The 23,425-nt window shown below is 50.0% G+C and overlaps 3 protein-coding genes across 4 annotated transcripts in view; 1 reads left to right on the top strand and 2 right to left on the bottom strand.

The window, feature by feature from the left end:
- Nucleotides 1-295: 295 nt before the first annotated feature.
- LOC127339092 (uncharacterized) lies at nt 296-2,494 on the bottom strand. Its single transcript, XM_051364989.1, has 4 exons — nt 1,336-2,494; nt 675-718; nt 424-594; nt 296-328 (listed from the first exon to the last, which is right to left on the bottom strand). Exons 1-4 carry the CDS (start codon nt 2,492-2,494, stop codon nt 296-298), a joined length of 1,407 nt encoding a protein of 468 aa, XP_051220949.1.
- An 11,301-nt stretch (nt 2,495-13,795) lies between these two features.
- Nucleotides 13,796-15,785, bottom strand: LOC127340792 (uncharacterized). 2 transcript variants are annotated; one of them, XM_051366536.2, is made up of 2 exons: nt 14,586-15,785; nt 13,796-13,888 (listed from the first exon to the last, which is right to left on the bottom strand). In XM_051366536.2, exons 1-2 carry the CDS (start codon nt 15,763-15,765, stop codon nt 13,842-13,844), a joined length of 1,227 nt encoding a protein of 408 aa, XP_051222496.1. In that variant the 5' UTR covers nt 15,766-15,785; the 3' UTR covers nt 13,796-13,841. The 2 variants fall into 2 exon arrangements, with proteins under 2 accessions (XP_051222496.1, XP_051222497.1); XM_051366537.2 differs by having other exon boundaries at nt 13,796-13,882.
- Nucleotides 15,786-22,911: 7,126 nt separating this feature from the next.
- Nucleotides 22,912-23,425, top strand: part of LOC139837840 (uncharacterized) — a 72,209-nt gene continuing 71,695 nt past the window's right edge. The window contains exon 1 of the mRNA XM_071827140.1: nt 22,912-23,364. Coding sequence (XP_071683241.1) covers nt 22,912-23,364 — 453 coding nt within the window. The remainder of the gene's footprint in view (nt 23,365-23,425) is intronic.

Genomic DNA, 23,425 nt, shown 5'->3' with positions numbered 1-23,425 from the left:
TATGAATAGAAACATGCAAGCAAGAGAACCACAAGACTAGGATAACTAACATGATGTCAATGTTGTCTCTTGGTGAGAAAAGTGTGGGGGAGAGGTCGAGGAGTCGTAGTAGGCACCACTAGAATTTCTTGCAGATGTGGAGACCGAGGGAATGGTGGAGATGGAGCGACCGACACATTGTTGGATCCATGTGATGGATGTCCCTACAAGCATGGAAAAGTATGAGCATGAGATGGTAAGAATGAGACAATAAGATGTATGATTGAAAGTTGCATGAAAACTTACAAAGACAAATCTAAGAGTAGGAAGAGGAACTTGCGGAGGCGCGCTACAAAGACAAATCCAATTTGCGCAGATAAACTCACATTTTCTCAAAATATGAATGTAGTTAACAATTATTTGCTATCACGAGCAAGAATTTACCTCGAAGTAGGAATCAAAGACTGTGAACCTCACCTCGCAGGCTGCCTGCTGCCGAGCCATCCTCTCCTGTTGTCGAGCCCTCATCTCCCGCTGCTGAGCGAACATCTCCTCCATTCGCCGATTATTGATCTCCACCTCCTCCCGCTTTCTCGTTGATTCATCCACTCGAGCCTATGTCATGTCATCACAATGTCATAAATGTTGCAATGCAAACGTGTAACCATGTGGATGATCAATGAACAAGAACATACCCGGATCTCGCAAATAGCTACCAAGGAAGGTCGTGGGCTAGTCTCTGTACCACATTTTGTATTTAATCCAAGTTATATATTCACAAAAGCAATATAGTTAGCTATCACATAATGGAAAATTTAGCTAGTAAGAAAAAGAAATGTTTCTCCTGTAAACAAATTTCTCGTATGTGAAGTAGACAAAATTATGCAAAACTATAAATAGTAGCAAAACAATTGTGATCTTGGTTATTCATTCTTAAATAAATAGATCATCATACAAGAAAATTCTAAAAATAAAATCTTTGTGCTACAAATGTACAAGTCATATGCAGAAGACGTCAACAAATGATAAAAACATTATCATTTTAGAGAATGGATTCAATGGAAGATTCTTTATGGACAATAACAAGTTCAAAACAGGTATTAATAGATAAACCTAGCATTCAGGTTTCAAATGTACCAACTTAGTTACTCATTTGACATTGAATAATAATATATACTAAAGTATACACCAATAAGTTTGTCTATTTAACAAAGAGATAATTGGTAACTAAATTGCCAAATAAACTGATGGTGTGAGTGGTCACTTCTGAATAACAACAAAAGCGGTGGGGCAGATAACAAAGATATGCATGACATAATACTACTATAATAGAAAGACTAAGAATGAAGCAATCACCTAGGGTGTAGAAACTCGCGAAAGGATGATGTTTTGTTGTATTGTTATAGTTGGCTTCGTAAAGTTTTTTGGATTGCATTGACCTAAGTCGAAGCATGTAGACACCGCCGTCCACAAGTAAAAACACCACATCGGTACCCTCGTCATACCCCAGAAATTTATCCTCTCGTGTTACTGCTATCCTCTGAATATGAGAAGGGATCCCAAGAACACTGCGTATTTCAATGATCTTCCACAACAACCATGTGCTAACGCCCTGACAATTATTGACCTTCATATGCCAGATCTTTAACCAAGGGTGATTAAAAGTGGCCATACCAACAGAGCCATCCTCTGCACGGATGATCTGGTGTATGCCGCGGTCACTCGTGCCGGGAGGTCCCTTGATCACGGCTAGGCTCTGTCTATCCAAATCAAACTTGAGTATGCCATTGCCAATACTGGAAAGCAACCAGTAAAGGGAATTACCAACAAGGGTGCTAGGACAACCATCACAGTTAATAGCATATGGAGCCTCCGCTGAGATAATATTTCCCCATATGCCACTCTCGGAGGAGTAAACGCACACGAAGGGTAGATTGCTCTTCCTGCATATAGACGCCAAGACTACATTGAAGGGGCTCGAGTAGCAGCCTCCGTGCACGTGGCCTTGCTCGGCGGCTGCACAAAGCACCGCCCCGTTGAGGTAGTATCCTCTGAACTCGGGCGGAACAGACATGTGGTGCTGCTCTCTGGTGATGGGGTCGCACACTAATACCTCGGTTCGCACCAGGTCTATGACGAGGACACGGCCATGGCGGCACTCGAGCAGCTCACCCCTCGAACGGTGGTGGTTGTCGCCAACTCGCCCGTGGAATCCAAAGTTGAAGCGCTGAGGGGGTACGTGGTCAGGAGCGTCCAGGATGGGGGTGAACACGATCCCCTCCTGGTTGCGGCGATGGAAGAAGCCCAGCAGGGGTGGCTTCCGGTGGTGCGCGTAGAAGCAGCGGAGGAACTTTGTGTCAGTGGCGATGCACCGCCATCGCTTGCATACAGCAGAGGCGCGCGGGAGGGAGGATGGCTTTGGTGGGAGGCGGAGGAGGACCTCCCAAAGTAGATCGCCGTCATCTGGCAGGGAAGCAGGTGCCGCCGGTGAGCTTCCACAACTGTGGCGGGTCATTTTGGCGCATTGCTCACTCATGCTGTATGAGGATCGTGAGGTCGCTGCATCGGTATCTAGCTTTATCTTCGGCCAGCAAAGTTGGCTTAACGCACCCTAGAATAATATACCGGTCGGAAGTTCTTATGCAGGTTGAATTTGACAGCCCACTAAAATAGGGAGCATATATATGAATAAAAGTACAGTCAGAATGTAGTCTACTCTAGGACAGCCTACAAGCGTCCAAGCCTCGAGCTGCACAGCTGCTGACTAGCTTGACAATGCCAGGAAGCTATGTAATCTAGCAGCAAGTTAATGAGTTATATCATAAAACTATCATCGACCAAAAGTATTATAAGGACGTACACATGGAATCCAAAGGAAGAACTAAACGTCTAAACATGTTACAAGAAATTTCGATACACAGGTTTGGACCTTTCTAGGTGTGACTTAGCCGACACTGTTTTCAGCTTTCGATCAGCCAAACTGATCAGATATTGGTGGTTATTGGCTCGAAAGATTGGGGCGAACTCAACAATAGAGGAACCTTTCCCTGAGATGTAGGTGGCCGTGGCTCCAGCAGATGGAACCTAACAAGCCGTGGGTGGACCTAACCACTCAAGTTCCAAAGGCTTCAATAGAGATATACAAAGGAGCTGCCACGTGGAAGCTCGATGACGGCGAGCAAGCATGCTTATGGGATGACCGTTGGCTTGAAGGAGATAACATAGAGGAGGTGGCACCGAACCTTCTTTCCAAGGTGTTGGCAAGAGTGATGTAGCCCCGGTCACCGACGTCGCTACACCAAGATCAACAAGTCCCCCAATTGGACCGATGACACGAGCCCGAGTTAAAGCTCTTCATGATGAGGTGAACTCGCTCCTTACCACCCTTGATCTCGGTACCCCTTTGGATGGATTACTACCTCATGCCGACGTGCTATGTGTCATTAGGTACAAGGAGCATCAAGATCACGGAGAGGAGGACACATCATGGTCAAAGGGAGGAGAGGAGCAGCTGGACGTGAAGATGGACATGGAGCTGGACCGGAAGTCGCCCGAAGAGCACAACGAAGAGAAGTTGGCCGGCCGGTCCAGAACCCGGTCTGACCGGCCTCCTGACCGGGTCACCCGGTCCAAACCGGGTTTTGCACTTGTGCCATCCGGGCGCTATCCCGGGGCCCCGGAACCCCGTCCGGTTGCCGCCCGGTCCAGGGCCCGGTCTGGACCGGCCTGCCCGGTCCCAGGTCCGGTCTGACCGGCCTCCTGACCGGCCTGCACGACTTAAGTCACCAAATCGGCCCGAATCTGTTTCACTTGTACCTTTTCGGCCCGTGACGCCTTGTAAGACTATATAAGCCCCCAAGACGCCCCTTCACCTCTTTAGACTTGTTTTGAACTCAAACCTACCTTTGAGCTTAGTCTCCCTTGGGTATCATCCCTCTGTAATCAAGGCACCTTGGTTGTTGACTTTGATCTTGTTGAGTGAGATTCTAGTACAAGTTACTCTCTCTCCCTCACCAAGCTCTTCCTCTCCAACCCCAATCTCTCTCCGGGAATTCTGCCACGGCCTCTTCCTCGGAGATTCTATTGGCGTGGTCCATCGAGCCACGGAGGTAAGCATCGGGTGTATCGGGTTGGTGTGCGTGCGTGAGTCTCGGGGTTCCTCGTGTTCGTCGTGTTCTTCGTGTTCCTCGCGTTCTTCCATCTTCCCCCTTGGTTTCGAAGTCAATCCGCGAGATTGGGCCACACACGGGGTCTTAGACCTCATCATATGGTATCAGCAGCTCTTGGTTACCGCGGATTTGACCTCCCACCCACCCGATTTCGTTCCTAGAAAATTTTCCAAAAAATAGCCCCAAATTGCATCTTGACCGATCTGTGATTTGGTTGCGTTTTGAGTGGTTTTGGTCCATGGATTCGGTGTTGTTGTGCTTGATCTACTATTTCCCCACTTTCTAGCCTCCAATTCCATCGTTTCCCTTCGATTTGGTCGATTTGGCTTGGTTTGACTCAAGAACAGGAGAGAGAAATCGCGCTGTCCGGTTGAGCATCCGGTCAACCGGGCTGCAGACCGGCCGGGCCAGCCCAGAACCCGGTCGACCGGCCGTGTGACCGGCCAGGCCGGCCCCAGGTCCGGCCCAACCGGCCCCCAGACCGGGCGCCTCTTCGCGCCCTCCTTCGACCTCGTCTTCCGGCGATCTCCACCACCACCACCACCACCACCACCATCATCGCAGGTATAACTTGCAGCTTTCACCTTGTAACCCCTCTTCCTTTTGCGATCTATCCCATCGAGCATTGCTTGTCTAGTGTTGCGAGACATTGCACGTGGCCCCGCATTGTGAGGTGTGTGTGTCGCGTTGAGTAAGGCATCCAAGCAAACACTCGTGTGGCAAAATAGCAAAAGCGAGGCTAACGCTAACATAGTGCGTGAAAAAGCCCCAAAAACACAAAAAGAGTGCGAGTAGCACCATACATCCATACATCCATACATCCATACGCCCATACATACAAAAGTGTCCACGTGCCACCAAAGATACAAACGAGTGCAAGTGCCACCATATACAAAAGAGAAAAAGCTTTTAAGCAAAGAGAGATAGGAGAAGAGAGGCCGCGTGTGAATCTTTTTGTCTCTTCCTTTGCAACCGAAGCTTTGGCTCTCCTTGTGTTAGTGTGACACCGAGCACTTATATATACACTTTTCCGCTCACTTTTGGTTGCACTAACCCCGCTTATCTCGTGTGTGTGTTCCACAACTTTTTCCGTGTTTATAGTGATCTTCACATTGACATTTGGATTTTTGGACCTCACCCACTTTTAACAACATACTCGATCTTGGATTTGTCTTTTGGCTTTCCACAACACTCGCCTAACACCATATTTGCTAGCTTTTGCGTGTGGTTTTGCGTGTGTTCCCGATACACTTGATCTTGCTTTCGGCTTGGTGGATTGCCTCAATACTATCTTACCTTGGTAAGAGTGCGAGGTAGTCTCCTTCCACTAACATACACAACATAGTTCTTGTCTTTCCATCATGGATAGGAACGGAGATACCAATAGGGATGAAGAGATCCTCCGCAACACCGAGAGGTTGGCTACTCAACACAACCTATGGACGCAACGACAAGAGTTCAAGGAGCAACTCACCCTCTTCGAGACGCGCATCGATGAGCAATACGATGAGGTGGCTCACAACTTCTCCGCCGTGAACCAAGACTTGGCTCTTCTTCGTGAAGCTACGGACAACTTGAATGGCCAAATGGCGGCCAATGATGCCAACATGGAGCGGCGCATGGATAGCCTCGAGCGCGCCATCACCAACTTGGGTCGTCATCGTCGACACCGCTCTACTTCCTCTTCATCAAGCTCGCCACAAGATTACTATTCTCATGGTGACCTTTCGTCCTCAAGCTCTTCTTCAAGGCATGAAGACCATCATCGACCTCATCGCCCACAAGCTCGTCATGAAGACTCCCGCTCCAACTCTAGGCGTGGAGAAATACATCGCCATGCTCACCCACATGAGCGTCCTCCACAAGACCAAGTCCTACAACAAGATCGTCACCAAGCGGATCGCCATGCCCACCATGGGCGTGATGGCCATTCCCAAGACCAAGGTCCTCAAGATCAACCTCGGCGAGATCTCCGTCGCCACCCTCGCCATGACCAACGTGGACGAGGAGAGCCGCACCATGATCAAGATGAGAGACCCAACATTGAGCATCGCCCTCAACCGCGACAAGATCTTCAACCACATCCTCACCGTGAACCAAGTGAAGCAAGCGTTCATCTTCAACGCCAACCCAACGCTATGGTTGGCTGTAGAAGACCTCCTATTCCTCCTCAAGCCGCAAGAGATGAAGTCGCCCCTCCTCGTAGAAGAACCTTGGAGGATGAAGAGAACATGTTTGGAAGACTCAAGTTCACCATGCCAAAGTTCAAGGGAGAAGAAGATGTCGAGGCCTACCTCTCATGGGCACTCAAGGTTGACAAGATATTCCGCATCCACAACTACTCCGGTGCCAAGAAGGTGGCTATGGCGTCTCTTGAGTTTGAAGACTACGCTAACACTTGGTGGGAGCAAGTCCTCACTCTTCGAGAAGAAAAGGGTGAACCTCCTATTGACACTTGGGAAGACATGAAGAAAGAGATGCATGCTCGCTTTGTCCCCACGCACTACATGACCGACCTCTTCAACAAGCTCCAAAAGTTGAAGCAAGGCACCAAGACCGTTGAGGAGTTCTACAAGGAGATGGAGCTCACTATGATGCGAGCCAACATCCAAGAGTCCGAGGAACAAACCATTGCTCGCTTCTTCAATGGCTTTACTTACCCCATCAAGAGGATCGTCGAGTTCCAACCCTACTCCAACATGGTTGAGTTGGTCCACCAAGCATCGAAGGCCGAGCGCCAAGTGATTGAGGACATCAAGTATTCCAAGGCCAAGACCTATTTCTCCTCCAAGCTCGCTACATCGACTCCTCCTACTACATCAACTCCTCATGCTACAAGTGCCAAGGCCGACGCATCCTCTACACCATCCAAGAAACCGACTATCCAAAGTCGCATGAAGCAAACGGTCTCCTCCACCGCCTCCTCTAAGGCATCCACGGGACCCTCTAGTGTCACTTGCTTCAAGTGTGGCACCCAAGGTCACAAATCATTTGAGTGCAAGAACACCAAGGTTATGATCACTATGGAGAATGGTGACATCGAGACGCTTGATGAGGATGAATATGAAGCCCTTGTGCAAGCCGCCGTGGAAAGTGAAGAAGCTTATGAGCAAGAAAGTGGAGAAGATCCTCTCTTATGTGAGCATGACCCAAGTCCCTCACTTGTGGTCACAAGGGTGCTAACCACACAACCTCATGCTATGGAAGAACAACGGTGCAACATCTTCCAAACCCGTGCCGGAATTGGTGGCAAGTCGATCAAGGTCATCATAGATGGTGGAAGTTGCCATAACCTTGCAAGCACCGAGTTGTGTGACAAGCTCAACCTCACTCTCCGCAAGCATCCTCACCCCTACCATATCCAATGGTTGAGTGACAAGGGCAACGTCAAGATACAACATACCGTCACCGTCACTTTCAAGATTGGACCTTATGAGGACACTATCGAGTGTGACGTGGTACCCATGACGGTGTGCCACATGTTGCTTGGCCGCCCTTGGCAATATGACAAGAAGGCTATACATGATGGACTCTCCAACACATACACCTTCAAGGTCAACGACAAGAAGTTCGAGTTGCGCCCGATGACTCCTAGCCAAATCATCGCGGATAATGCGAAGGCTTTAGCGAGGGCACAACTCCGCACCCACCATAGTGAGATGAGAGGAGAGGGAGCGACCCACCACAAAGAGAGTGAGCGCCACAAGCCATACATGAGTGAGTCCAAGAGTGTCCTTCTAGCCACCAAGAGTGAGTGGAGAGAGCTCCAACAGAACCCATCCACAATATTGCACTATGTGCTCATATGCAAGGGACCCTCATCGGCGACTAACGACTTAACCAACATTCCTCCGTCTTTGTTGTCTCTTTTGCAGGAATTTCAAGACGTCTTCCCCGACGAGCTCCCTCATGGACTACCACCACTCCGAGGCATAGAACACCGCATCGACTTCATTCCCGGCGCTCCGCTTCCAAACCGTGCCGCCTACCGCACCAACCCCGAAGAGACCAAGGAGATCCAACGCCAAATTCAAGATCTCCTCGCCAAAGGGTACGTCCGCGAAAGCCTTAGCCCTTGTGCGGTTCCCGTGATTCTTGTGCCTAAACCGGATGAGACGCAACGGATGTGTATGGATTGTCGCCCCATCAATGCCATTACCGTCCGTTACCGCCATCCCATTCCGCATTTAGATGACATGCTTGATGAACTTAGTGGTGCCACGATTTTCTCTAAAGTCGATTTGCGTAGTGGTTACCATCAAATCCGCATGGCTATTGGTGATGAATGGAAAACGGCATTCAAGACCAAACTCGGTCTCTATGAATGGCTCGTTATGCCTTTCGGTCTTTCCAATGCTCCATCTACTTTCATGCGCCTCATGAATCACATCTTGCGTCCTCTCATTGGCAAGAGCGTGGTTGTCTACTTCGATGATATTCTTATTTATAGCAAAAACCTCGAGGACCATGTGCAACATGTGAGAGAGGTCTTGTGCATCTTGCGTCATGAAAAGCTTTATGCTAACCTCCCCAAGTGCACCTTTGCTCAAAATAAATTGGTTTTCCTTGGCTTTGTGGTTTCCGCTAATGGGATTGAAGTTGATTCTTCCAAGGTAGAGGCCATCCACAATTGGCCTACTCCTACAAATGTTGGTCAAGTCCGAAGCTTCCATGGACTTGCCGGTTTCTATCGTCGCTTTGTGAAAGATTTTAGCACCATTGCTTGCCCTTTGAATGAGCTTACCAAGAAGAATGTTCCGTTTGTTTGGGGCAAGGCCCAACAAAATGCTTTTGATGAATTGAAGAAACGCCTTACCGAAGCTCCCCTTCTTGTTCTTCCAAATTTTGCAAAAACTTTTGAGATTGAGTGTGATGCAAGTGGGCTTGGTATTGGTGGTGTTCTTATGCAAGAGGGCAAACCCGTGGCATACTATAGTGAGAAGTTAGATGGCGCACGCCTCAACTATCCTATATATGACAAGGAGCTCTACGCTTTGGTTCGTGTTCTTGAAGTTTGGCAACACTATCTTTGGCCAAAAGAGTTTATCATTCATTCCGACCATGAGTCCTTGAAATATTTGAAAAGCCAACACAACTTGAACAAACGACATGCAAAATGGGTCGAGTTCATTGAGTCCTTCCCATATGTGATCAAATACAAGAAGGGCAAGGACAATGTTGTGGCGGATGCTCTTTCCCGCAAAAACACCCTTTTGCTAACTCGTTTGGATTTTCATGTTTTGGGACTTGAAGAGATCAAAGAACTCTATCCTTCCGATTCTTTCTTTGCTCCAATTTTTGAGAAGTGCTCCGTTGAGCGAGGAGTGGATGATTTCTATTTGCATGATGGCTACTTGTTCAAAGCTAATAAGATTTGCATTCCCGAGTCTTCGCTTCGAAAATTGCTTTTGCAAGAGTCTCATGGAGGAGGTCTTATGGGTCACTTTGGCCGTGATAAGACACTTGCGATGCTCTCTACTCATTACTATTGGCCAAAGATGAAGCGAGATGTGGAACGCCTTTGCCGCCGGTGCACCACTTGCTTACAAGCTAAGTCTACCTCCAACCCTTATGGTCTTTACACTCCATTGCCTATTCCTTATGCACCATGGACCGATATTAGCATGGATTTCGTTCTAGGCTTGCCTCGCACTAAGCATGGTCATGATTCCATCTTTGTTGTAGTGGATAGATTCTCTAAGATGGCTCATTTCATACCTTGCCATAAGAGCGACGATGCTTCACACATTGCTTCATTGTTTTTCAGGGAAATTGTCCGCCTACATGGAGTACCGCAAAGCATTGTGTCGGATCGAGACGTCAAGTTCATGAGTTATCTTTGGAAGTCGCTCATGGCGAAGTTTGGAGTCAAGCTTTTGTTCTCATCATCATCACACCCGCAAACGGATGGCCAAACGGAAGTGGTCAATCGAAGCCTCTCCACCCTCCTACGGATCCTCGTGAAGAAGAACTTGAAGTCATGGGAAGAGTGCCTTCCTCACGCCGAGTTCGCCTACAACCGCGCCAATCACAAGACTACGTCAAGGAGTCCCTTCATGGTCGTCTATGGCTTCGAACTTTCCACGGCACTCGACATACTTCCGCTTCCCCTCCACGAGCGCATCAACATGGACTTCGACAAGCGCACCGCCGCCGTCAAGAAACTACATGAAGAGACAAGGGCAACCATACAAGAACATGTTCTTCGTCAAGCCAATCGCATCAACGCCAAGAAGAAGGCAAGAATATTCGAAGAAGGAGACCTCGTTTGGATCCACCTCCGGAAGGAACGGTTCCCTCATGAGCGCAACTCCAAGCTCAAGCCAAGAGGAGATGGCCCTTTCAAGGTCCTCAAACGCATCAACAACAACGCTTACGTCATCGACATACCGACATCCAAGTACTTGGTGAGCAACACGTTCAACGTCTCGGACTTGTCACCCTATCATGGAGACGAGGAGGTGCAAGAGTCGAGGACGACTCTTTCCCAAGGGGGGGGGGAGATGATGTAGCCCCGGTCACCGACGTCGCTACACCAAGACCAACAAGTCCCCCAAGTGGACCGATGACACGAGCCCGAGTTAAAGCTCTTCATGATGAGGTGAACTCGCTCCTTACCACCCTTGATCTCAGTACCCCTTTGGATGGATTACTACCTCATGCCGACGTGCTATGTGTCATTAGGTACAAGGAGCATCAAGATCACGGAGAGGAGGACACACCATGGTCAAAGGGAGGAGAGGAGCAGCTGGACGTGAAGATGGACATGGAGCTGGACCGGAAGTCGCCCGAAGAGCACAACGAAGAGAAGTTGGCCGGCCGGTCCAGAACCCGGTCTGACCGGCCTCCTGACCGGGTCACCCGGTCCAAACCGGGTTTTGCACTTGTGCCATCCGGGCGCTATCCCGGGGCCCCGGAACCCCGTCCGGTTGCCGCCCGGTCCAGGGCCCGGTCTAGACCGGCCTGCCCGGTCCCAGGTCCGGTCTGACCGGCCTCCTGACCGGCCTGCACGACTTAAGTCACCAAATCGGCCCGAATCTGTTTCACTTGTACCTTTTCGGCCCGTGACGCCTTGTAAGACTATATAAGCCCCCAAGACGCCCCTTCACCTCTCTAGACTTGTTTTGAACTCAAACCTACCTTTGAGCTTAGTCTCCCTTGGGTATCATCCCTCTGTAATCAAGGCACCTTGGTTGTTGACTTTGATCTTGTTGAGTGAGATTCTAGTACAAGTTACTCTCTCTCCCTCACCAAGCTCTTCCTCTCCAACCCCAATCTCTCTTCGGGAATTCTGCCACGGCCTCTTCCTCGGAGATTCTATTGGCGTGGTCCATCGAGCCACGGAGGTAAGCATCGGGTGTATCGGGTTGGTGTGCGTGCGTGAGTCTCGGGGTTCCTCGTGTTCGTCGTGTTCTTCGTGTTCCTCGCGTTCTTCCATCTTCCCCCTTGGTTTCGAAGTCAATCCGCGAGATCGGGCCACACACGGGGTCTTAGACCTCATCAAAGAGTGTTGAGCACTGAGGTGCCGAACGGTCAAGGAGGCCATGCAAGGGGTGTGGCTCACGGATTGTGGTCTTGATCTAGACGAGCAGTCTCTTCAGGAGTTGAGATGGGCGGCGGATTGCATGTTTTTTGGCTGGTCAGATTTGTGCGCCGATTGTGGGTTAGATTTGGAAATCCTGAGCGCCATACAACTGTAAGTTCACCACCTGGCTGATGAGCCCTAATAGGTGTTGGACGGCAAGTCGTCTTCGAAGACGTGGATTACCGTGGCCCTCTGCGACCAGGAGCCTGAGACCATCCAACACCTGCTGCTTGGATTTGTCGTGTCGAGAAAAGTCTAGGAGGAGGTGCTCCGACAGTGGGACAAACCAGGTTGGAGACCGGATCCGGACCCAGATTTGCTTGGTTGGTGGGTGGCAGGCCTGCCTGCCTCCAGTTTTCGGCATCCAAGCCGATCGAGTGTTGGATCGTCCGCACCAAAGGCGGGACTATGTTGAAGACGACGTCATTCCCATGTCACCAATGGCACTAGAAGACCAGGATCAATGCCATCCAAAGGTCCTTCCGCTCTCCTCGGCTGGCCGTCCTCGTGCTGTCAAAAGAGCCATACTCCATTTCTAATTCTGAATCAAATTAACTGATGCAAGCAAGCCACACAAAAAATGGCAGCGGTCCCAGCACCATCTACAATGTAGTCTGATATTCCAACCTGAAGGTGTATGGAGTGTGAACTTCCATCTCTGTGCACCCAACATTAGGACGCCGGATCTCCCACTGATATAAAAAAAAAGGTGAAGTATGAACAGTCATGAAAAACTTCTGAAGAAAATTACACAGTGGAGAATAAGCGCTCTCTTTCACGTGTACAATGGATTTTTGTTCTAAAATAGCTTGAGCCATATTTGATTATTCAAAACACAGCGATACATCGCTGGGCCAAATGGTTACAGAGGAAATCTTTGCCTTGCTATGCCAAGCGTGCTTCTAGTAAAGTGAACTACTGGAAGGGGAGGAAACAGGGGTGAAGTAGAGGACTACTGAAGTTAGAAATGCACTCAAATACTCTCCTGGAGAGAGGAGCTGCCAAGCATAAAAATGTGAAAAATAACGAGATACAACGAGATCCAACTTGAAATATTAATTAGGGAAGCTGAAACTCCCTGGATTAGTTGTTCAACATCATCTTACAATAGAAACTTAGGCAGGCTAAGGCACACATTCAGTAAGTCTTTCAGATAACTTATAAGTACTGGTAGGTGCTAACCACGTTGATACGGTGTGACAAACACAGCAAGAACTTGTGACAAACACAGCAAGAACTGCAGAAGCCGTTCCTGGACCTGGAGAAAACAAAAAAATATATTGATTTTTTAGTAACCTAACACAGATACATTTACTACCTAACAGTAGCACCTAACAAAGTATGAGCAAGATGTGCGTACAAAGTCATGGATCGGCTAAGCAACGTAAATAAGAGCTTTGTAACTCGTGATCCTAGGCTGTAGCTCCTAGGAATAAAGGTGAAATCTAAGAAAAAAACTAAATCCTTGAAACCTTTTGACACTGTAATTTGTTGGGATAGTGGTATGACTGATGTTTATAACAAGAAAAATGAATTACTAATATATAGCTTTCAACTTATTGAATTGGAAGAAAGCTAAACCAAGAAGAGCTCTAGGCATAGCCAGACAGGCACATACATGTAACTTCGACATCCACAATATAATAAACATCTGGACCATCTGGATATCATTTATGACCCTAAAAGGAGTCATTTTCCTTGCCTTCACCATCATTTTAGTTCTTATCTGTGTTATTGACATGTGTGAATCCATATTTTTTTTCGATAGAGAGAATATATTAATATCAAAAGACACCAATTACACCTAGCCTCTGCAACAACGTAACACCCTAATGACAGTACGCATGCACACAGTCAAAAAAGATAAAAGAAAACCAAGAAAGAAAAGTCCCGCTATAGTATCCCAGTCCTAGGAACAGTAATACATCCATGTGTAAATCCATATAGAAGAAGAGAAGGTAGCCTGTGGGTGTGCACTCATGTTGGCAGCCATGTACTTTCTATTGTAAACAAAATCAAATAGTATAAACTATCAAACTATATATTCAGATTTTTATCTTACCAGTTGAACCATTTCAGCAAATTAGCACATCACACCAGAAATTCATCTAGCTATCGTGCAACATTTCAGCTCCATCACCAGTAATGGCTGTCCCTAGAAGCATAACAAGTGAGATGGTTAGAAAGACGAGATGTCCGATATAAATTGAACAAAAATACTCACTTTTACAACTCATCTTTATAGAAGTTTTATTACTCACTTTTACACTAGAAATAGATAAAGAAAACCTCATCTTTTGTAAATGCCAAGTATATTCATAAAAGAAGTATACTTAGCTAGCTCCTCATGGGGAATGTTGTTGATAAGAAGAAGAAAGAAGAAGACCTGGCCTAAAACTTTCTCATGTAAGTTCATCCTAAGTCATATCAAGAACAAATTATGCCCATACAGCAACAAAAGTGATCTTCAACAATTGACCAAAGGAAGATCATTTTTATAAAGTATGGGTTCAATGGAAATTATTTTTATGGAGTGAAAAACATTAACAAGATCAAAACAACTAACTATGGATAAATAAATAACTAGCTTTCATGTTTCAAATGTGCGAACTAATTTACTTACTTTTCCTTTGGTTGGTATCTTCCAATAAAGAAGAACATTACATTGAACAATAACATATACGAAAACAACACAGCTATAGCCTATAGTAAGTTTGACTATCTAGAAAGGGACAATCACTAATTAGGTATTTTTACAGAAAATTGCTAAGTAAGTTTGAGTTGTGAATGAACATGTAATAATCACTATAAAAGTATTCAAGAAAAAAAAAAAACTGAGGATGTGCAATTACCTGGTGTATAGAAACTTGAGAAAGCATGGCAGGGCTTGGCATTGCTGTAACTGGTTTCATAAAGTTTCTTGGAATGCAATGACTTAAGTTGAACCATGTAGACACTATCCACCGCAAATAAAAACATTGCATTTGTATACTCATCGTAACCCAGAAATTTGCCCAGCCATCCCCTCTTTCTCTTAATGTTAGGAAGGATTCCAAGACTGTGGTGCGAGTGAACAATCTTCCACAACAACCACGTGGCGACACCCTGACAATTGACTTTCCTCTGAAACATTTGGATGTTAATACCAGTAAATAGGGCGACGCCAAGAGCGCCATCCTCTGCTTGGATGATCTGATGGCGTTGGGTCGCATCCATACCGGGAGGCCCCTTGATCACATCTAGGCGCTGCCTATCCAGATCAAACTCAAGTATGTCGTCCATCATAAAACTAAGCGGCCAGTAAAGGACATTACCAATTAGGATGCTAGCACTACCCCCACAAGAAACAGGAGATGGAGCCTCCGCTGAGATGAGATCGCCCCACATGCCGGTCTCGGAGGAGTAAACACTGGCGCGGGGTCGACCGTCAGGGCTGTCCATGAACACCAAGACAACCTTGAAGGGGCTCGAGCGGCAACTGCCGTGCACGTGGCCCTGGTCGCCGGCAGCGCAGACCACTGCCCCGTTGAGGTACCGTACGGTCCGTATCTGGAACCCTGGTGGAAGTGGAACGGGCAAGCGTCGCTGCTCGCCGGTGATGGGGTCGAACAAAACAACCTCTGCCCGCACCTGGTCTATGGCGAGGACGCGACCGTGGCGGCATCCAAGCAGTTGGGCTCCGAGGTAACCGCGGCCGTCACAGATTCGCAGGTTGAAGCGCCGAGGAGGGATGCGGTCGGGAGGGTCCAGGATAGGGGTGAACACCATATCCTGATCACCGTGCTGGAAGACGCCGAGGAGGGGCCGCTTCCGGTGGTGGGCGCGGAAGCGGGCGATGAACTTGGGGTCTGTGACGAGGCGCCGCCAGCGCTTGCAGACCGCCGAGGCGCGAGGAAGAGAGGATGGCTGCGGCGGGAGGCGGAGGAGGATCTCCCGAAGCATACCTTCATCGTCCGGTAGGGAGGTAAATGCCGCCGGCGAGCTGCGGCGGCGGCGGCGGCAGGACAGCTCGGCGGCCTCGCTCTCAGCCATGTGCACGGACTGGGGAATGACGGAAGGAATGGGATGGAGGCTGGACTTCATATGAGGCGTAGTAGTATTGGGCCCGGAGAAATTACGGGTTCTAATCGGGGCCCATCAGATTGCTTACCGGCCCATCTCACGAGTCACGTCTCCCCTTACAGTTCAGAGTTTCTCATGTTAATAACACCAATTTCGCTTGTGCAACGGCACCGCATATTTTTTCTGCTACACATTGATTTCATTTTCCCCAGATTCCTGAATGTATATCCAATATGGAAAATGTTTGATTTCCTCCAGAGGCTATGTCGCGTGGCTGCCTCCGGCTAATGCATTGTTGGATGCAATGCGTTGTGCCTACCAGTCTAGCCACAATTCACCGAATGGGAGACAACGATGGGCATCGGGTCCACCACCAAAGAATTATCCCTCTCCCGATCCACCTCCTCCACTCATTCTCCCAACTCTCTTTCTTCTTCCTTATCATGATGTCACTTTTCCCTCACCAAATCCCCCCACCACCCCAGACCTCCATGCCTCCCTCCACCACAAGCGCAAGCAGCGCTGCTGCTAACTCCCACTTGCTACAGGCCGGCGCCCCCATGCCGCCATGGCTCTTTTCCTCCACCACGCAGAGTGCATGTGCTTCAAGCTGAAGTGGGTGCTGATGCGACGGGGACGGTCATGCTACTCATGGGGCGGTGGTGCTACAAACGATGACCATCGGAGCTGCAATCTAAAAGTGCCTAAGGATGGTGCTGCAAACGATGACCATCGGAGTTGCAATCTACAAGTGCCTAAGGATGGTGCTGCAAGCAGCATCGCCGGAGCGGAGGATGTCAGAGATGAGATGGTTCACCGCCGGAGCTTCAACGCTATACTGGTGGTGCTGCAAGCGGCAGCCGCCCGAGCTACAAGTGACACCGGAGAGCTGCAAGTGGAGGTGGTGCAATGGCGCGTCACTGGAGCTACAAAAGACCTTTGCCTGAGCTGCGGCAAAGATTGGTGGCAATGCTGCAAGCTAGGGTGGAGGGGGTGCGACCGGCTTCGGTGATGCGGTGACCTACGGTGGTTGTTGTGGATATACTTCATAGGTATACCATCGACATGGTTCGATTCCGGCAAGCCCGGGTGGCCCACAGATGGTGGTGATGGCTTATGGCCCACCGGGCAGCCCAGTTGCTGTTGATCCTAAAGGATGAAGTCCAGCCCAGGATTAGGAAGCCGGATCCCAACCGACCATCGGAGGAAGTCGGATCCGTGAAGGCCCATGTGGAACCCGGATCCATGGAGGCCCAGGAGTAACCCGGATCCATGGAGGCCCAGGAGTAACCCGGATCCATGGAGGCCCATGTGGAACCCGGATCCAGTACGACGTAGGGAGGAAGGCAGATCCTTGACGTACACGGCAAGACCTTGTACCGTAGTTAGGCGACCTGTAATCCGGCTAGGACTCTCCATGTAAACCCTAGATCCGTGCGCCTTTATAAGCCGGATCCTGGGAGCCCTAGAGGCACGTTCAGAACAACTCATTGTAACAACGCGAAAGCGCCCAGATAATTCCAGACAAGCAGCAGTAGGCCCTGTCATCGTGCAGGTGTTCCGAAGCTGGGTAACTCGCGTACCACCGTCCCGAGTGGTCTCCGCCCTATGGCCCCTACTTCTTCTCCCCCTCGTGAGGATCCCTCCTCCGAGGTACCGTCGAATAGGCAACGACAGTTGGCGCCCACCGTGGGGCCAGTGGCGTCTGGAGGCCGGAACCGGGAGGGTTCCACCATGGGAAGCTTCAACTTTCCGATCGTCTTTCTGTCAAATTCTGGATTCCGACCAGGACAGACCCCGTCAAGTTCTTCATCATCCCAATCGGTGGATTACACATCTTCATCGGCGAGACCGTCGATTTCGACGGAAACGCACTAGTAAGTACGTCAGCTACGACCGCCGTTGCGCTGGACAAAGCTGCAAAGATTCGATCTGAGTTGCTGGACCTTCCCAAGGAAGACTCCGCCTTAAATCTGAAAATTTCAAATTCTGGTTTTGGTAGCCGGATCCGCGCCTACGTTTTTGGTAGTCGGATCCGCACCTATGTTTTTGGTTGCCGGATCTGCGCCTACGTTTTTGGTAGTCGGATCCGCACCTATGTTTTTGGTTGCCGGATCCGCGCCTACGTTTTTGGTACTCGGATCCGCACCTATGTTTTTGGTTGCCGGATCCGCACCTACGTTTTTGGTAGTCGGATCCGCACCTATGTTTTTGGTTGCCGGATCCGCGCCTACGTTTTTGGTAGTCGGATCCGCACCTAAATTTTGGTAGGTGGATCCACACCTAAATTTTTGGAAGTCGGATCCACACCTAAATTTTGGTAGGTGGATCCGCACCTACAGGACCACTGCGACAATCAATCTCGCACCGGCTCGATGGAACGCCGAAGAAAAACCGCCACGACCCACGTTGACTCCGCTCCAAACAGCTAAGTCCCTATTTATATTTAATATTTTAAAATTTTATGATCATGAGATTAAGATTGGTTCACTCATATCCTGAGTATTTTACCGCTTTCACTGTTGGTCATATCTTTCCCACGATTTGCCTCGCGCTCGTGAAAAACTTTGTACTGTTTTTGCCGCTTAAGGCTTCAGTACGCTGCAAAAATTCCGCTTTCGGGCGTTAGCTTAAGTTTTCTGGCCTACACGTTTTCTGTTGTTTTATGTGTGGATTCCTTAGTAGTGACATCTCGGTACTTAAAGCCGGCCTCTGTTTCTGAGGTTCTTGATTGTTTCGCTATTAAGCGCTATCGCCTCAGCAGATGTTCTGTGTTTAAAGTTTGCCGTCTCGCGAAAAGTCAAGCATATAAACCAGAAGAACGGATAAACCAGCACTTGCTTAAAACATATAAATTACATTAACTGTTCAAGATAGTCGAGTTGTTTCCGCCTTGACAGTTTTATGTTGTTCAACTGCTGCATAGTTTCAGCTTTAAAACATTTGTTCAAAGGCCGTTTTTGTTCCGCCCTACATTTGTTCATTGAACATGATCAAAGAAACAATTTAATACAAATATGTTTTTATGTTTATGTATCAGGTACATGACACTTGGACGCACAACAGTCCCCCGAGGTTAGGCGGATCCATGGCGTGCACAGCTGGAAAAGCAACTTGAGTCTTGATTCCGCTATGCTTAGCCGGAACCAACCCTCGGGGGCTGCGGTTTGATCTTAGGTGAAAAGTGTGTTTCCTTTCGGGTATCCGTGCTGGAAATTTCCGCCTAGATGCTTGGGATTTACGCTATTCCTAAGTCACATATAAAGATAAAGCTACTCTAAGAGCACCAAGCCGGATTTTCAAGTAAATTCACCTTGGCGCTCGGGGGCTACATCGATGAAGTTCTCTTTGGACCAACGAGCCGAAAAATTTCCACCTTGACGCTTGGGGGCTAAGTTTCTGAGCACCGAGTCTCCTTGGAGCAAGCCGACTCAATGCTCGGGGGCTACATATGATTATCCCAAGAAAATTTAGAAGATGGCGAAAATCTGGTTAACTAGTCGGATCCGCACCTAATTTTTGGGTAGCCTGATCCGCACCTAATTTTTGGGTAGCCGGATCCGCACCTAATTTTTGGTAGCCGGATCCGCACCTAATTTTTGGTAGCCGGATCCGCACCTAATTTTTGGTAGTCGGATCCGCACCTCAATTTTTGGTAGCCGGATCCGCACCTAATTTTTGGTAGCCGGGTCCGCACCTAATTTTTTGTAGTCGGATCCGCACCTCAATTTTTGGTAGCCGGATCCGCACCTAATTTTTTGGTAGTCGGATCCGCACCTATATTTTGGGTAGTCGGATCCACACCTATATTTTGGCTAGTCAGATCCGAACCTACATTTGGCTAGTCGGATCCATACCGAAGATTACGTTGGATGGTGTCTCCGAAGAATCTGACCATTGGATCATGAAGTTTCTGACCAATACTTGGTTGGAGATACGAAGTTTGGAGTCCTTCAAGATTCTCTATTATTCGTTCCAGCCAAAGGATGAAGATACATGTGCAAGCTGAGCTGGATGGAAGAACGGTGAATCTTGGAGAACTCCGGGGGCTACTGTTGTGGATATACTTCATAGGTATACCATCGACATGGTTCGATTCCGGCAAGCCCGGGTGGCCCACAGATGGTGGTGATGGCTTATGGCCCACCGGGCAGCCCAGTTGCTGTTGATCCTAAAGGATGAAGTCCAGCCCAGGATAGGGAAGCCGGATCCCAACCGACCATCGGAGGAAGTCGGATCCGTGAAGGCCCATGTGGAACCCGGATCCATGGAGGCCCAGGAGTAACCCGGATCCATGGAGGCCCAGGAGTAACCCGGATCCATGGAGGCCCATGTGGAACCCGGATCCAGTACGACGTAGGGAGGAAGGAAGATCCTTGACGTACACGGCAAGACCTTGTACCATAGTTAGGCGACCTGTAATCCGGCTAGGACTCTCCATGTAAACCCTAGATCCGTGCGCCTTTATAAGCCGGATCCTGGGAGCCCTAGAGGCACGTTCAGAACAACTCATTGTAACAACGCGAAGGCGCCCAGATAATTCCAGACAAGCAGCAGTAGGCCCTGTCATCGTGCAGGTGTTCCGAAGCTGGGTAACTCGCGTACCACCGTCCCGAGTGCTCTCCGCCCTATGGCCCCTATTTCTTCTCCCCCTCGTGAGGATCCCTCCTCCGAGGTACCGTCGAATAGGCAACGACAGTGGTGCTTCTCACCAGAGTTGACACGTCTCAGGCGAGCTTGTCTAACTTCTTTCTTCATGCGTCTGGACGGTGGTGTGGCTGGGTGTTGTCGTATCCATCAGTCTGGTCGAGATTTGTTTGTCTTTTCTATGCGGGTTGAAGATGATGCGTGCACATGGGTGGTCCCAGAGAGACATGTGTCGTGCTGGGGAGTCAGAGGCTAGGAACAAATTAGCCTTCGAAGGATTGTCAGCAATGTCCTTCCAATTTTCACCTCATGCCCCATGGTGTGAATCTTGTCGACACAGCTACTACCATGACATGTGATTTGTTTGTCAGAGTTATAAGCGATCACTACTACAATCACTACTACACAGACAATATATCTATATAAGAAGAAATATCCCACAATTTTCCGGAAGGGAGTGGTTATTTGCAATGACATGTGTTTCGCAGTTATGGATGCCGTTGAGAGCTCGAATCCGCATGGCCATCTTCTTGGTGGTGATGCATAAATACCCTGCTTGATATTGTTCGACCATTATGGGTTCTATTATGGTTGGAATCCATGCAACCGCTACTTCTTATGGAGTAGAGCAACGTTTTTTTTTCATGAACATGCAAAGCAGTACCCACCCAACCACCCCCGGTGCAAGACAAAAACAAATGAGCCCCCTATATACAAAATTGGGAGCAGGTGCCCCTATCGTCGACCATCGACGCCGGTCCCGCTTCATGTGGCTATCGACAATACCCTATTTAATTTAACTTGTGTTTGCCCCTTAGGCCTGTGACGGTTGATGAACGAGGAAGGATTTCTCGCCACCCCAAAAATCTCACGCCACCCCTTAGAGCATCTCTAGCAGAGTCCCTATTTCTCAAAACCGAAAAAAGTGAGTTCAGTCTTTTAAAAAACAAAATGCAAGCGGATTTAGCTACTGCGCAGAATAGAAACCGAAAACGTGAACCGAACTCGTTGAAATCAAACGTCGCGGAAAATCGAAATTCGCGTTTGCACTCGATTTCATCCGATCAAGCTGAATTCGTTCATAATTTACTATAATAGGGGCAAAATACATGCATATTCAACCTACCTTGTCTAATTAGGGACCTAATTAGACTAGATTTGTAGTCCCCAGAGTGACTATACTATCACCGGGGCGCTTAATGTCGCCAGCGGAGGGTGAAGGGTCGCCGGCTCTTCCTAGGCGACGATGACTGCCGGCACCTCGATGGCCGCCGCCTCGGAGGTGCTCCCGCAGGCCAGAGGCGGCCCGGCAGCGCCATCGTCGTCGTCGCCGCGCGGGGGCAGCGGCGGGCTGCACGCGCCGGCAGCGGGGGGCGCCTCCGCTTCTCCTTCCGTGGCCTCCTCCGCGCACGCTTGAAGGTGCGCCATTAGCTCCGGCCACTTCCGTCCCGCCGCCAGGCGTCGTCGAAGCGCCTCTGCCTGGCGCGCTCCAGCGACGCCGGTACACCCGGCGAACGCTGAGTTGATCTACCGGCGCCGGATTGGCCACCTCCCCTACGCACGCGTCTTGCATGCGCCATTCCGGACGGAGGGGTGGTGGCCGAAGCGGTGAAGCGACATCGGAGGGGTCGAAATCTCTCGTCGAAGCGGAGGCAGGCGGCGGCGGCGGAAGAGGAGCGGCGGAGGAGAGTAGGGTTTACGAACCAAACTTCCCTCTGCGGCTCCATTTAACACGGGCCTACGCAGTTCAATATAAAATGACGAGCCTCTTCTTCTCCTCTTGAAACTCAAACGCATCCCGCCCCCGCCCTCCGCTTCCCCTCCACCTCACCGCGCCTCGCCGCCATGGGCTCCGTCGCGCCGGAGTCCACCGACTCCTCCTCGATGGGGTCCGTGGCCCAACCCGACGCCTCTGTCGCCGCGCCGGAGACCACCGAGTCCAAGGCCCCCATCGGCGCCTCCGCCCTGACGCCGCTCGTCCCGGCGCCCACCGTCGGCTCCACCGCGGCCGCGCTCGACTCTGGGACCAAGAAATTAGCGCTTAGTCCGTTGATGAACCCGTGCGTGCGGGCACGACGAATTCACCATCACATCACCCGCATTCTTGCCTTTCCCGACGGGCGAAGATTCGAGGCTGCGTTACTGGCTGATAATCAGTAACTGAATTTGTAAGAGCAGGTCTAGCAGACCCCGTAAAAGGGGCAAACCCGTATAATAACCGCCGATTTGAGGGTTTCGGCTCTACCCGGCCGTCTAGCACGCCTCGTAAAAACGCCCCCCGCATCGTTTTTTGCTGTTTTCGAGTACGGGGCGGGTCGTCGCCCCCTACTTGTGCGGGGTGGGAGCGGGGATAGTGGGCGAAACCAGTATCGCCCACTCCACTGCGCGCGAAGCATTTCGCTGAAGCCAACCGCCGCCGCCGCCGCCTGATCTCCTCCCCCGCGCCCTTCCCGGCCGGATCCGGCGGCCATGGACCGTCCGGAAGAGCCGCCTACCGCCGGCGGTACACCTCCTTCAGGCGCGGTGGTTGATGTCCCCGTCGGAGGTCCGCCGACCGCCGGCGTCGTGTCGGCCATGATCGCCTCCACCATCCCGTCGAAGAGGAAGAGGATCCCGAAGCAATTTTTCGAAGCACCTGCGGTGGCCGCCGATTCAGCGGGCGAAGCGCCGCCGGCTGCCAAGAAGGCGGGCCGGGTGAAGACCAAGGCGGCCGGGCCGAGGGGCGCCGCGCCGGCCAAGGTGCGGACAAAGGCAATCAGCCGCATCGGCCTCGCGCCTCCACCGCCCTCCAAGGTCACGACCCCTCCTCCGTCCGTTCCGGCCGTTGCACCGCCCGCGCCGCCGCCACCCACCGTCGATGTAGACAAGGTGTTCGATGTTGAGTCCACAACATCCTACTTGGACATGCTCAACGAATCCGCGGTGAATTTGGACGCCGGTATCGGTGCATTCGATGGGGAGTGCAACGTTGAAGACTTTGATG

This window comes from Lolium perenne, chromosome 3 (genome assembly GCF_019359855.2).
Source record: "Lolium perenne isolate Kyuss_39 chromosome 3, Kyuss_2.0, whole genome shotgun sequence".
NCBI lineage: Eukaryota > Viridiplantae > Streptophyta > Magnoliopsida > Poales > Poaceae > Lolium > Lolium perenne.
The sequence above is the reverse complement of the archived record's forward strand: the minus strand, read 5'-3'. Positions and strand labels throughout refer to the sequence as shown.

What these genes read in the sequence shown, in the direction of transcription:
- LOC127340792 (XM_051366536.2), bottom strand. Translation starts at nt 15,765, where the DNA reads ATGGCTGAGAGCGAGGCCGCCGAGCTGTCCTGCCGCCGCCGCCGCCGC. An exon ending in CTCAAGTTTCTATACACCAG is followed by an intron (nt 13,889 to 14,585) that starts GTAATTGCACAT and finishes TTATGCTTCTAG; the next exon opens with GGACAGCCATTACTGGTGAT.
- LOC127339092 (XM_051364989.1), bottom strand. Translation starts at nt 2,494, where the DNA reads ATGACCCGCCACAGTTGTGGAAGCTCACCGGCGGCACCTGCTTCCCTG. An exon ending in CGCGAGTTTCTACACCCTAG is followed by an intron (nt 719 to 1,335) that starts GTGATTGCTTCA and finishes AATGTGGTACAG; the next exon opens with AGACTAGCCCACGACCTTCC. An exon ending in TAGCTATTTGCGAGATCCGG is followed by an intron (nt 595 to 674) that starts GTATGTTCTTGT and finishes GACATGACATAG; the next exon opens with GCTCGAGTGGATGAATCAAC.